The sequence below is a fragment of the Miscanthus floridulus genome, chromosome 10 (genome assembly GCF_019320115.1).
Source record: "Miscanthus floridulus cultivar M001 chromosome 10, ASM1932011v1, whole genome shotgun sequence".
NCBI lineage: Eukaryota > Viridiplantae > Streptophyta > Magnoliopsida > Poales > Poaceae > Miscanthus > Miscanthus floridulus.
In genome coordinates this window covers 53,527,267-53,541,621 of record NC_089589.1, presented here as the reverse complement: position 1 = coordinate 53,541,621, position 14,355 = coordinate 53,527,267, and the positions used below count along the sequence as shown (strand labels likewise).

The 14,355-nt window shown below is 37.9% G+C and overlaps 1 protein-coding gene across 1 annotated transcript; it reads right to left on the bottom strand.

Moving 5' to 3' along the window:
* Positions 1–105: 105 nt before the first annotated feature.
* Positions 106–10,742, bottom strand: LOC136486605 ((-)-germacrene D synthase-like). Its single transcript, XM_066483545.1, has 8 exons — positions 10,606–10,742; positions 8,914–9,030; positions 8,534–8,801; positions 7,761–8,139; positions 7,343–7,564; positions 4,856–4,988; positions 741–989; positions 106–633 (listed from the first exon to the last, which is right to left on the bottom strand). The coding sequence occupies exons 2-8, from the start codon at positions 9,013–9,015 to the stop codon at positions 337–339; spliced, it is 1,650 nt and encodes a 549-aa protein (XP_066339642.1). The 5' UTR covers positions 9,016–9,030; positions 10,606–10,742; the 3' UTR covers positions 106–336.
* Positions 10,743–14,355: the final 3,613 nt, after the last annotated feature.

The following is a 14,355-nucleotide window of genomic DNA, read 5'->3' as shown; positions in this document are numbered from 1 at the left end:
TATGGTGTGTGTGTGTGGGGGGGGGGGGGGGGGGGTACACTTTTAAATCATATCTACACACATCTCCGTGTACCCAAGCCAAATCATTTATTATCAAACACTAGCATGAAGAAAACATGGCATACACAAAGGTTTGTAACTACAAACATACGAGTCTTGTATAGCACTCCACACAAAAGCATTATGTATATAGTATGCCACGGTTTGTCATGTATAAGCTGAATAGACGGATCTTGCATACATACACAATATGCATTACACATGTAGGATAGACCACACAGCAATATACGGAAAGCATGCCTGTACATGCATTGTTCCAGTCACCAGCAATTGTCCTCAATGTTCGACACACTCGTTGAGGAGCTTATGTATTGGGTCTGCCACTCCAGAGCACTTGGTGTACATGTCAACTCCTTTGTACACCTCCTCCATCACACGCACAAGGTCTAACATCGGATCTAGCAGTGCAACTGGTACTGCTTGATCCCTTTTGAATAATTCCTGATTGATGCACCTCCAGTGCTCCTCTACAAGGCAGATCATTGCTTGTTTTGCTTCTTGAACAGTGACACCATGCTCCCTTACATAGCACTCGACTGCAGTAACACACTTGCTTCTTTCTTCTTTCTCATTCTGTCAAATTATATACACACTTGAGCCTTGAGGAGGTATATATAATATAAGCATCTGGATTGTGTGTGTCAGTGTGGATAAGCGTGTTCTTGGTTGTGTGTTGTTACCTCGTGTCCGGCAACATCGTCCATCAAGCGGCACAAGGTTGTTGAACTTTCTATAATTTTAGGATACGAGCGAGCCCATGTGAAAATTTCATCATCGCTTGGGAACATTCCAGCGAAGGATATGACGGCTATTGGCCAGTACAATATGCTCACTGCAGCAGCCTGCTTCAGATATTCATGCACTGTTGGCACTTGTCCCTCTTCTCGCCATACCAACTCTTGTACCATAGCCTTGCTTCCCTCCTTCAACTAAATTTGAGTAAAATGAAATGAATATAAACACATCAGTTGGACACACAAAAGGCTTGGCATCAAGTGTTTCTTAAAAAAAATTGTAGACTAAACCTATTCTTTGCATGACCCAATTCAATTTTGGGTCTAGTTAATGATCTACTGAAACTAGTAGTTTTCAAAACACTACACGCTGAACAGTCTACACATAATTTAACTGTCCTCATAATAAGTGAACAATACATGTAGCTTGATGTAGTGGTAACTATGGACGTCCAGACATACAGTTTACAGATTGCTAGTTGATTTCCTTATGCTTCCTGGATTTGAATATTTTTACCAATTTGTTTCGATGATTTTATTTTTAGCTCTAGAGAAACAATGTGATTCTCATTTCTTTCAGTGAACATGACTAGGCACATTTGTCCTCAAACAATTGACATATGCATACGGATATTCAAATGTAAGGACTTAAGTGCATTGTATTTTGATTTGATAAACCTGGAATCTTGTTTCTGCAGAAAACATTTTATATACTGTACCTCAATGGCCCTTTTTAATTTGATGCATATCATTTTAGTGACCAATGCCATCATAGTCAATTGGACTAATTTGATTAATTTGGATATAAGGTATTTGTCTCATGGCAAGTGGAGGTACCGAAACACCATACCATTAATAAAATAAGGGCCAAGATCAGATTTCATGAAGATATGAGAGGAGCAATATGTAAATATTGTATGGAAATAGCTAGCTCACATTTCTATTTCGCCATGCTATTTTTGTTCTCATAACTCATGGGTACTAGTGGTGCAACTGACAATCTCCACCGGAAAATAGTGGTGGAACAACTAAAACAATCGGTTCATGTGTAACTATTAGTTTTTTCCACTCCGACACGTCTAGTTTTTGAGTGGGCTCTATAGATACCACTTCAACCTTCCTTGAAGGTGCTAGTTCTCAAGGCAAGGTTTGTACACATATTTGATTTTCTATGTGGCTAAAAATAAGATATAGAAGATCATAGGAATTTGCACAAGATTGGAGACTTCACTAGTGTTAGTTTATGCCTGCTTGTGTGCATATCGATTGGTGTTAGGCTAGATTTGGATCAAGTAAATGCACAATGCTAGATACCATTGGTAGTGTTTTACCTTGTGAGACACTCCAAGCAAGATTATGGCTAGGGCACAAGATTTTCTAACCAGCACAAGTTGCCCCTGCATGCTAGAGTGGTGATGCACTTATATAGTCAACATAGTGTTAAGTGTTAGCTATCCAGGTAGGGCCTAGTTGGAGAAAGGTAAAAGGTGTATTCTGACTTAAGTTAAGGTATGGCTTATGGCTCAATAATTTTGTGGTTTGATGGTGCATCAAGTTACACTCATAAAAAAATAGAATGTATTTGTGTGGCATATGTGTCTTAATTGTATTTTAGGATTTTATTTTGTATGTGCCATAATTTTCAATCATGATTGCATCTATGTCATTCTATATGCATACATATGGAGGAAAGTTTCGGTTGCCACAATTTGTTACTTATTCAGTCCATCAGATTTAGGTTTGCATGAGACCTCAGACAGATTGATGCCCATAATAAAGGTCTTAGTGTTCATGTATGCGTAATGAAATTTGGCATGATTATAGTGTCATGGAACTGGTGATATCGATACTGTAGTTAAGAGGAGTGAATCATTGTTAGATGTAAAGTATTTTCTACCCATTAACATCAGATGACAATTTGGTACAAGAAATAATGTAATAAACTTTTCATTTCCATACAAATTCATGCGTCACTGATCACACGTTAATCAAGCAAATAAGAAACTACAAGCGCCGCATTCATGATAGGAATTGCAAAGGGAAGAGTCCCATAAGAAATTTGTATACTATGACCCCACAATAAAGATCTCGAAAGCACAGTACTGCTAATTCAGTAGCCCTATTAGATTGAAGTTAAAAATGTTCTATATAAGGTCAATTATTTTCACTATGCGACAAAGAAGCAAGGACGATACTGATTCTAACAAATATCTAGCAACGAAATGGTTAAATTAGATACAATTGTGAACCAAACATATATACCCTCGAAACCATCTGTAGTATGCATAAATTTCAATACCACAAACATTATTTTAGGAGCCTCTCTAATTAATAGAGGCGGGCGTATCTAGAGACCTGCCTCCGTAAATGGCTAGATGGCCTCTAGGCAAATGAAAGCTTCTGAAAATCATTTACGGAGGCGGGCGTCCTATGGTGGCCGTCTCCATTAATTCTCAATTAACAGAGGCGGTCGTCTTAGGACACCCGTCATCTCTGTAAATCAATTTTCAGAGATGGACATCTTAAGATACCACTGAAAATCGCTATCGCCATATATTCTAAGCGTCCAGTCTTTAAAAAGTCAATTACAAAATATAGTTTCATTTAAAAATAATTCATAACTTTTTCATATGGACTCGGATGAACACTGCTAAAAAAGATTTTGTGAGACAAGCTAGTTTTATTAACAGAGACGGTCACAAAAATTACGTCTCCCCTAAAATACCAAAGGATTTTCGGAGACTGGTCATTTTATTGTTGGAGGCCGCCACGACTTGACCAGTCCCTCAAAATGGATTCACCGAGGAGGTCAAAAACTGTCCGTCTCATAAATCCTATTTACAAAGGCGGGCCTCTTAAGATGTCCGTCTCTGAAAGTGGTGGCCATTTTCAGAGGCGGACTCCTTATGTGGCGCATCTCTGTTAATTGAGCCCGATCTAGTATCCATCTTGTGGCCCACAATAATCCGTTAATTAAACCCTAGCTACCACAATCCTCTCTCTCTCTCTCTTTCACACCCGTCTGTGCAGCTTCAAATTGTTTTAGAGTCTCAAATATGTGTTTTAAGTTCATAGGTTTTGAAATAAAAAATTTAGAATTTATAAATGATCTTAAATGTTCACATAGTTTATTCCAAAGTTGTAGTGACCCACCTGATCTACATTTCTTGTTGATAAGTTTTAGATTTGAAGAATTTTAGTATCTCAAATATTTGTTTTAAATTCACATGTTTTGAGATTCAAAATTTTGAATTTCTCAAACAATCTCCGATGTAGACACATCCTATAATAATAAACTTTAGTGCTTGACAAGATTTAAAACTTTGTAGTTGAATTTTTTTATTTGAGTTTATTGAGCAGCCAAAATATAAGATTACAAAATCTTGATATAAAAAGATACCATCCTATATATGTATAAAATAAATGAGTGTGTGGTGTAGTGGTAGAGAGGCGTTAACGTTGGTTCGATTCCTCAAACACCCTAATTTTTTGTTTTGGAGTTTTCTGGAAACTAGGCTCGCCTCGCTACCCATCTCTGTTAATACAAAGTTTTCGTCTCCAAAAATGTTTCATATAGTACTGTTTGACAAAAATATCTTAATTATACACCAATGTGTTATTACAACATAAATAGGTTGTAATAAAAGGGCATAAATCATAAATTTGTATACATAACTAAAACCCCACAATTATAAACAATATGCTTCTTCACAAATGGGTTTCACAAAACCATGTGTGTTTTAACAATGTTTTTAGTCAAATTGGAATAAGTGAAGACTTCTACAATCAAAATGAAATTCATGACCAGGTAGCATGTGAGAAATCAAAGTGTACTAAAAATTTGTTATTTAACATATATATTCAAATTTTTAATACTGTATATGAGGTGAAGATTAAGACATTTTCTGAAAGAGCATATCATCTTAAGATACATTTCAAATAAATCAAAGTAGGAAAATTACATAGGTTAGCTACTCAGTTACTGTTGATTTGGAGTGCCTACCCTGAATAAAGAACAAACTGGATGTTTTGTATGCATATGTCATGAACTTTGTACTTACAGTTTCCTTGAAACAGTCAATTGCCACGGGTGAAGCACCATCCTTTGACACAAATTCTTCGAGAGTCTTGGAAATATGGAAAATTAAATACCAGTAGCAGTCCCCAATCTGTTTAGCAGCTTCTTCGTTCCAACTATTTGTTGAAAACCACAACAATAGTAAGTGACATAGCCGCAATTAAATCTGAAAGACTGTAGTCCATTCGATGCAATCCAGCTCTTATTAAAACAAAATGGGTAGGAAGTTAAGACTCACACTCACTCAAATTAAGGTCTTCTGTTGTATATGGGAAGAGGCACCATCTTGGCTAAAGATAGACTAGTCAAAAGAAATTGGAATGGATGTCCACATTGTTACTTTTGTAATCATAACGTTCAACATATATTTCTTACTTATATGTTATTTGCTAGTAATTCTATTTGTCATCTAGTTAAAATTGCCATAGACCATGCTCAATGCAGCCTTAGTGAGGGTGACTGCTCTCTTTTGGGCCATATGGTTATGTGAAAATGATATTACATTTAATAATAAACTGATAATCACCCTAGGAGCAAAAATTTTTGACATTTCTGTGGAAAGAGTTAAAGCGACATGATATTGGCGACACTCCATGCCATGAAGGTAATAGCTATGGTGGTCGTGGCTCAGAATAGGTACTAGTTTCAATGTGGCTGATATTGTAATCCATGTCTTGCTCTGTTCTACATATTTCAGATAATCCAACTCTTGGATGATGTAATAAGTGACAGTGACTTTATGCACTACATGCAAAAATGGCACAATCTTTTTGGTAACTTATCTTAAAAAAATAAATCTGAACAAAATATAGCACTATTTTCATTATTTAATAAATAGTTGGCTGGCAAATTGAGTGTAGCTCAGATGGTTAGATTCACCAAAAGTTCAAGTCGTCGACTTAGCACCAAAGGTGACATCTTCTTGGATTTATTCCATGATGTTACTATGTTTCAGTGGTATAAAATGTACCAGTTGACAGTGAGGCATTTGTGCAGACTCGGTCAATTCTCTAGATCTAATTGCTCTACAAAAGGTACTATGATTTGAAGAACAGTTGGCTGAGTTTCTCCAACTACACTGAAATTTATTGCCGTCAGCCAGGAATTTTCCACCTGTTGTTCTTGTAACCAGTGTGGAATGTCACATTAGAAAAGTCCAAAGTGGTCGGGGGCTTCCGTTATCTCCTCTAAGACAATCTAAGCATGCATAACTGTGTGTGTGTATATATATATATATACAGAGAGAGAGAGAGAGAGAGAGCACTACTGACCTGTAGCTGGGCATCCAATAAACAATTCATTCTGCAGCTGGACCTAATAGGCACGTTGGATGGATCAAACAAGGCCATCCATCCTGCTCAAATGAGCCCAGTCTAGTCACATGTGCAGCCCCATGGTAAGTAACCCCGCTGGCTTGGCTTCTAGCTCGCTAAAAGAGAGGCTCTTGCTTGCTAATGAATCGAAGACACCTTAAATTTTTCTTATTTCTTTTTTTTTTTTTTTGCTGCAGAAATCCCAGAATGCTTGGAGCCCCATCATTATCTCTCCAAGTCACTCTCCTCACAAAGACTAGAGCTTCCCAATGGCCAAGATCTACTGTTTCCACATGGCTTAGCAATTTGTGTTCGTGTCGTACCTACGTAGAAATGTTTTCCATGCCAACGATGCCACGTGACCAAGCATTAATTTAAATAGTGATTGAGCTTTAGTTAAATGTTTTGAAGGTGGTGCATTGTATCACATTTTGCAAGGAAGTTTACACGTGCTGGTCTTTGCTCTGGACATAAGGGGATCCCTGTTTACATATAACCTTTTAGTTTAGTTAATGAGTTTCTATATTCGGATTGACTTTGCTATATATATGTGATGAAGGGACTTGACAATTTTTTTCCTTGGCCCAGCTTTAGCGATGCCTCCATAGACAACAACAATCTCACTACAAGTCATGCCCTAGAAAATCTGCACTACAGGTTATGATAGATCTGTTGGGTTAACTAGAAAACCACATATCAGTTCGTTGTTGATCCTTATGGTTACCATAGAAACACCTGGAATACTCTTGTGGAAAATCTATAATGTGACCATGGGCTTGTGATCTAAGAATGGTGTCCATACCAGACACCAAAAGTTGCATCTGATAGCAAGTAGCAAGGTTTCCATCAACTATGTTGATTTTGGAAGCAAGAATAACAATGAGGTAGAAACCTCTTTTGTTGATTTATTGAACGGCATTCCTAAACTTGGCACCTTGTTAGACAAGACAAATAAAAATATGACTAAACATGTTGTTTGGATCGAATCGTTGAATTATAAAAAATGCCAAGCTTGAAAGCTTAGTTGCTATTGATGCTTCAATCAAACCATCTTTGCATGAAAAACATTTTTGACTTTCCTTCTTTTTTAGTTCTGCTACGATGCATAAACAATTTGAGTAGTCATAATATATGGTGATGAAGTTCCAAGAACACACCTTTGGACTGCTTGGTTAAACAGATGAACCTCTTCCATGGTTCCATATGAATCGAATATGTCATCAAACATCGTCAATAATGTCAACAGTTTTGCTAACACCATCCGTGCCTTAGCATACTGGGGTTCATAGAAAATACCCAAAGCCCAATAGTAGCACTCAACTGGGCGTTTTCGCATATACGGACCAAGGCTACTAGGATTTAGGTCCTTGTACCACCACCTTCAATAAGAAGTTGAATTAAAAGTCGCCATATTGTGCAATTAATTAATCTATGTAATCTCTAACATAAATGCATCTTCCATCGTCAAAGTGTCAAATAGGGGCAAGCAGTTCATATTTTTTGCTTTTTGATTGATCCCTTGGCTACCTATGTAAGATTATTGTTATTGATGGATAGAAGATTTTCTCTACTCACAGTGAGATGGTCCTGACTTCATCACGGTGCATTTGCTGCAAGATGTGAAAGTTAAGCTTAGCAAGCTCAACTATATCCTGATTACTTTCATCACCATCCTCGTAGATGGAGATGTAGAGCTTGGCCTCAAGCCTCTTTATTCTCCGCTGAGTTGGTAAATCTAGTGCATGCAACACTTCCTGGAGGACGGGCTTGGGCAGTTGGCCACCGTTTACTAGGGATGATAGGCAGTCCTTGGTAAAGATTGTTGCCTTCCTGAGCAAATCCTCATCACTTTTACCAAGGTGAGCTGCCTCGTACAGACTGAGCAAACCATCAACATTAGATCGCAGAGCGTCTTTGAAGTCGCCATTCTCATCCATGAAGTTGTTGAAAATTTCTACATACAACAATATTATTACAAATTAATTAAATGTATTTGGAATGTTTTGCTTGTATAAACCTATTTTGTAGGTGTCCATATAGTTGATGTACTAACATTTGGTAATAGATTTTATTGCATACATTAATTACTTTTGCCAATAGGCTAGTTGATGTACTAACATTTGGTAATAGATTTTATTGCTTCCCGGTTCTATTGGCAAAAATAATTAATGTATGCAATAAAATCTATTACCAAATGTTAGTACATGAATCTACATGATAAGTAAATATTTTAATTGATATAGGTACTTCATTAGAGATCTCTAATACCTAGAACAAGTAAACTCATTGCTTATCCATTTGCAGAAATTAATGTAAGTAATAATGTTCATGATATATATCATAACTACCAGAAGCAACGTCGTAGTGATGCTGTCTCAATAGACGGAATTGGAGGGCGAGTGTAGACAAGTCATCTGCCCCCACTGGAGTTCTACTAAGAATATGCATGAATTTGGAAATGTCCTCCTCAAAATGGTAGCCAAGGCCAAGGCGTTGCAAGGCATCAACAGTCTTCATTCCTAGAAGCAAATCTTCTGTGTTCCTTATAAACCCTTGGATCATGCATCGAACCTTCCACACAAGTTCATCCCGCCTATCCATAATCCTATGGTCGGGCTTTTGACAGGTGATAATTAACAATTAAAATAAAAGAAACAGCCAATGCAATTTTGTGAGAAGATTAACATAAAGAAAATTGTATGTGTATATGGATTTATGTTTTTTCTACCTGGCTAGAGCAAGGTAAAGGGCTAAGCTGCATGAAGTATTCAGTCCATTTACTTTCCTCCAGTGTCCTTATTGATGGCCGTTTAGGGTCCTGGTCTCCCATGACACCTTTTCTTCTCTATGGAACACATGCATCACATGGGAACGAAAGGTTATCTTATTATCCGTATAGAGTTTCAAAGAAAAGGTAATCAAATAATCATACATGTCTTATTGTACAATGCACAAATTAAAATGAAAGTGCTCTTAGCAAAAAATTCTGATGATAACTATAAGTTAACCATCTTATTAAAAACTAATTTAGGTTCAAAATATTTCAAACATTATATAGTTGCATCATGTTTATCAAGTTATTTTTAGATTAATCTGATTGATTGGTTGCTTGAATGAAGTTTGAAATTGAACACTGTTCCAATAATTGCAGTGTATAAGTATCAAAGAAATCCAATGTTTGACCTTTCTTCCTTAATCCATGCAAATACAACCATATATTTTTTTACTCCTGTGTTTGGCCTAGTCCACTATGTGAACGCAGGCATACACAACTGGCTACTTTGGGCAGAGCTATTCTGATGGCCATCCATTAACTCAGCTCCTCATAAACTCATTTGTACCGTCGACATATAGCAACTATTGACAAACATCATCTTATACGTCGACAAATAGCTAAAATAATATTGATCAAGAGCTCTATCTCGGTTAGCCCTTCCGTCGCTAGCACTAGGGTAAATTATCCCTAATGTCATGCTTTATTGTCGGAACCAATGTTCTTGTATGGCTAATTGTGGGTAACACTATCTAAAGCCACAACAAGATCTAGCATTAGAATCTTGGTCGTGCCAGCGGTTAAGAAGGGCGTGAAGAAGGGGAAAAAGAAATAGATCTCGATTGTAAATAGTAAATACACGAAGAATATCATGTTCACTGCATCCACTGTAGCATCTGCATCCCTTGCTTGTACAGTAATATGTGAGATGGAGTTGCAGCCGCAACTACTATAGTCGCTGCAAAAATGGCTCCCAAACAGGTCCATCGTTTATAAAGAGAAATAAAAAAACCACAAACAAGGTAATATCTCCCATTATAATTTTTCTTCATGATAATCAATATTACTTTAGCTTTAAAATATTAATGCAGGATGATACTTCCAACAGCCAGGACAGTTGTAGGTGACTATTTGGCTGATGGTGCTTGTCGGGTTTGCAGGATGTTCTTGTATGGCTAATTGTGGCATGCATTTGTTTCGTATCTACAGGATGATGCTACAAAACTTGTATTTTAGCTGTGTGTGGAAGACATCGCGTGTGTGTCTGTGGGCGGCTGAGCGCGCGCGCGAATTTGTTTTGATGTTGGTTGGATGCTTAAACGAGCTGCCTGCAGGCCAGAACGTTGTGAACTTACATCTTGTGTTATTAGTTCTGTGGATCTGGTGGTCTTTGGGTGAATTCCGTGCGAGCAGTGCTCAGGAAAATAGGTAGCTAGTAGGTGCCGTTCCTTATTACGGAGTAGACAACAAATTCAAAACTACATGCATATGTTTTCTGTTGTTACGGAAGCCCCCAAAGAGAAGCTAATAGATATAGATTGATAAAAATATAAACATCACCAAGAAATAGAACAACATCTACAATCAATGAAATGCGTTCTAATTGTTGAGTTGCATATGGTCGTTGGGGGTAAGGGGGGTACTTACCGTGCCGGATGCGAGGGAAGAGAATCAGGGCTTCTACCAGCAGTGCTCCTTCTCAGTTGTAGATGATCTGAGGCCCAAGAGGTGGAGCGAGTGCATATATATAGTGAGCGAGAGCCAAATATCTGTTTGTCTGTCTATCTATCTATCTGTCTCTCTACATCCACATCATCTTCCACTAATAGCCATGTCATATCACTAACTTCCAACCTAAAATGCAAAGTCATGTCACTAACTTCCAACCTCTTAATGCAAGCTATCCACGTCATCTCAAGTTCTATGTCAACATGTAAGGCATTCACATCATCTTCCACTAATAGTCATGTCATCCCACTAACTTCCAACCTCTTAATGCAAGCAATCCATGTCATCTCAAGTTCTATCTCTACACGCAAGGCATCCACATCATCTTCCACTAATAGCATATCATGCCACTAACTTCCAACCTAAAATGCAAAGTCGTGTCACTAACTTCCAACCTCTTAATGCAAGCTATCCACATCATCTCAAGCTCTATCTCAACATGCAAGGCATCCGCATCATCTTCCATTAATAGCCATGTCATGTCACTAACTTCCAACCTAAAATGCAAAGTCATGTCACTAACTTCCAACCTCTTAATGCAAGCTATCTACGTCATCTCAAGTTCTATCTCAACATGCAAGGCATCCGCATCATCTTCCACTAATAGTCATGTCATCCCACTAACTTCCAACCTCTTAATGCAAGCTATCCACGTCATCTCAAGTTCTATCTCAACATGCAAGGCATCCACATCATCTTCCACTAATAGTCATATCATGCCACTAACTTCCAACCTAAAATGCAAAGTCATATCACTAACTTCCAACCTTTTAATGCAACCTATCCAAGTCATCTCAAGTTCTATCTCAACATGTAAGGCATCCACATCATCTTCCACTAATAGCCATGTCATGTCACTAATTTCCAACCTAAAATGCAAAGTCATGTCACTAACTTCCAACCTCTTAATGCAAGTTATCCACGTCATCTCAAGTTCTATCTCAACATGCAAGGCACCCACATCATCTTCCACTAATAGTCATGTCAGTCATGTCATCCCACTAACTTCCAACTTCTTAATGCAAGCTATCCGCGTCATCTGTCTGTCTATCTATCTATCTATTTATCTATCTATCTATCTACCGTGTGACAAATATTTCACACTAAGCATAATTATTAGCATTAAAAATGTTTTGAAATCCTAATGCATTCCACAAAAATGGAGGCAGTACAACATATACTAGCCTCGCCATAACTGAAATTATTGGTCAAATTTTTGCAGGGATGTTAAATGTTATCTCTTTTTTTGCGAGACCTAGTCACAGAAGCAAACGTTTACATGCACGAGCGCACACTACCCCTATGAACTGCACGGACCCAAACCCTACCCCTATGAGAACCTTCGAAGAACTGAGTTGGACCAACAAATCTCGAAATTGACGAAGGTCACCACAGGCGCGTCGCTATCAACGGGTACGTCGCCTACCACTGAAAGAATAGCGACATTAATCCTGGAATAAATCCGGGAAAATGCGTGCACCCATATATGTCGAGGACTTGAACCCGGGTAGGCAGGTTCCGCCACAAGGAGCCCAACCAGCTGAGCTACGCTCAGTTCGTTGTTAAATGTTACCTCAGCTATAGCTAACATTCCTTTTTTTACCATTTTCATACAAGTCTGCATATATGAATCATATAACAATTTGCACTACTTTTAATATTCAGTTCATGTAGTCGTTTACCTTGCATTGAGTGCAACCAGAATAATCTCTGGAGTGAAATGCACTGGTTGATGGCTAGTGTTCCGATCCCTTTCTTTTTATTATGAGATAAATCTCGCACTAGCGAGCATGATGACTGAACATGAACAATGCATGGATGTAACTCAATGAAAATGCACTAGCAAGCATGATGACTGAACATGAACAATGCACTAGCAAGCATGATGACTGAACATGAAAAATGCACTAGCAAGCATGATGACTGAACATGAACAATGCATGATGGCCTCACTGATGAATAAGAAGGCTTCCATTGGTGCCCTAAGATGGTGAAGAACAACACTCCCTTAGTTTTTCTTTTCCTATGCTGGGTTTTGCTAACATGCATATGACTAGGATTGGTGCTGTTTTGATGGCGTTGCTGTGCTCTAACATAACTTTAAAAAAAAAAGTCTACTAAAACACATAATAAGGACAGTATGTATAGGTACTATATTGTATGGATGGTTGACAACCGTTCATTCAGTGTAGGCATGTGAAGTCCAACTTGTGACATTGCTGATACACTTCAACTCTGTGGCTAATATATAAGACTATTCCACAATTTTCTACCTTCTTGAAGCAACAGGAGATACCACATCTCTTTTTGAGGATTTGGTTGGTTACCCTTGTTGTACAGAAGAAGGCTTGGCAAGGGATTCATCAGTGAGGCCATCTGACGATCAAGTGCAATGCAATGCAACAGGGCTGCAACAAAACCAATGTAAATGGAATTCAAACAACTAAAACCTTGGCATATATCCCTCTATGGAAACACCATCACATATTGATTTCAAGAGGAATAAGACCCATATGGGTTACATTATAGCAGTACTCACTACTGTCATAAGCCCATATAATCAAATACTTAATCTGTGTTTGCTGGACCCTAACAATTTTTTCCTATTTTAGGATCACCTCCCTACGGATCGGATGATGGAATCGGGACTAAACGTGTAAGATTCATGTTCGCACCCATGCATGTAACAAGAACATCACACGTCATTTTGGGTGCTAGTGCGCAGGTGTAGTAACAATAACATCACTGCTAGTGCGCAGTTGCCATTCAATATACTCCCTTTGCTCTGTGGAATGAAGACAGCACACATTCATGTAAAGAAATAGAAACATATTCAAGGTCTGACTTGAATTCGAACCAGATTGATCAAGTTATCAGGTTAGATTATGCGAGATTGAGCTCCGATAATATACGTTTCTTTTGAATGCTGAGTAAATACAAAAAATGTGCACTAGAAGTAAAATGACTACATGAAGGCTCAGCAAGAACAACGCAAGTTATAGAACAAAATTATATTGTCATGTCTACGCATTCCAATGACTGGAATCAGCAGTAGATACCAACAGACGACAGCAGCTGCAACCTAGTGAAACTTTATCTGCCTTAATCTTCTGAATTATAGGGACCCTAGATCCACCATCAGCCCATTTTTTGCATGTCTACATGAAAATGAAACCTGTACAAGGTACAATAAGTTCAGATAGAGATGTGATATGCAGAGTAAAAACACTCAGCTACTTGACAAAGAAACCTAAAATGTTGACACATGTAATCAATAAATGACGAACTTGTCCAACAGCTTGTACTATAAATTATCTCAGAGTCACGCTATAATGAAATAAAAGTCTGCCAAAATACTAATAATTATTTGATAAACAGTAATATTATTTTATAATCGTCTGAACACACATGCCGTTACACTTAAGCCATGACAACTGTGCATCTACATATATTTCCTCCTGATGAAAATCGATGTTCTTTTTGTGATATCAGAAGTTTAAAATAAAGCAATCAATTAAACAATATGGCTTGCATCAAAGGCAAATAGCCAACTCGTGGGCAAAGGGAACAAAAATAAAAAAAGGGCAAGCAGACAACAGCATTGGTGGGCAATGGATTGCTAAAGAACATGGCATTGTCATAAAAGAGATCTGGGTTCTCAAGGAGAGG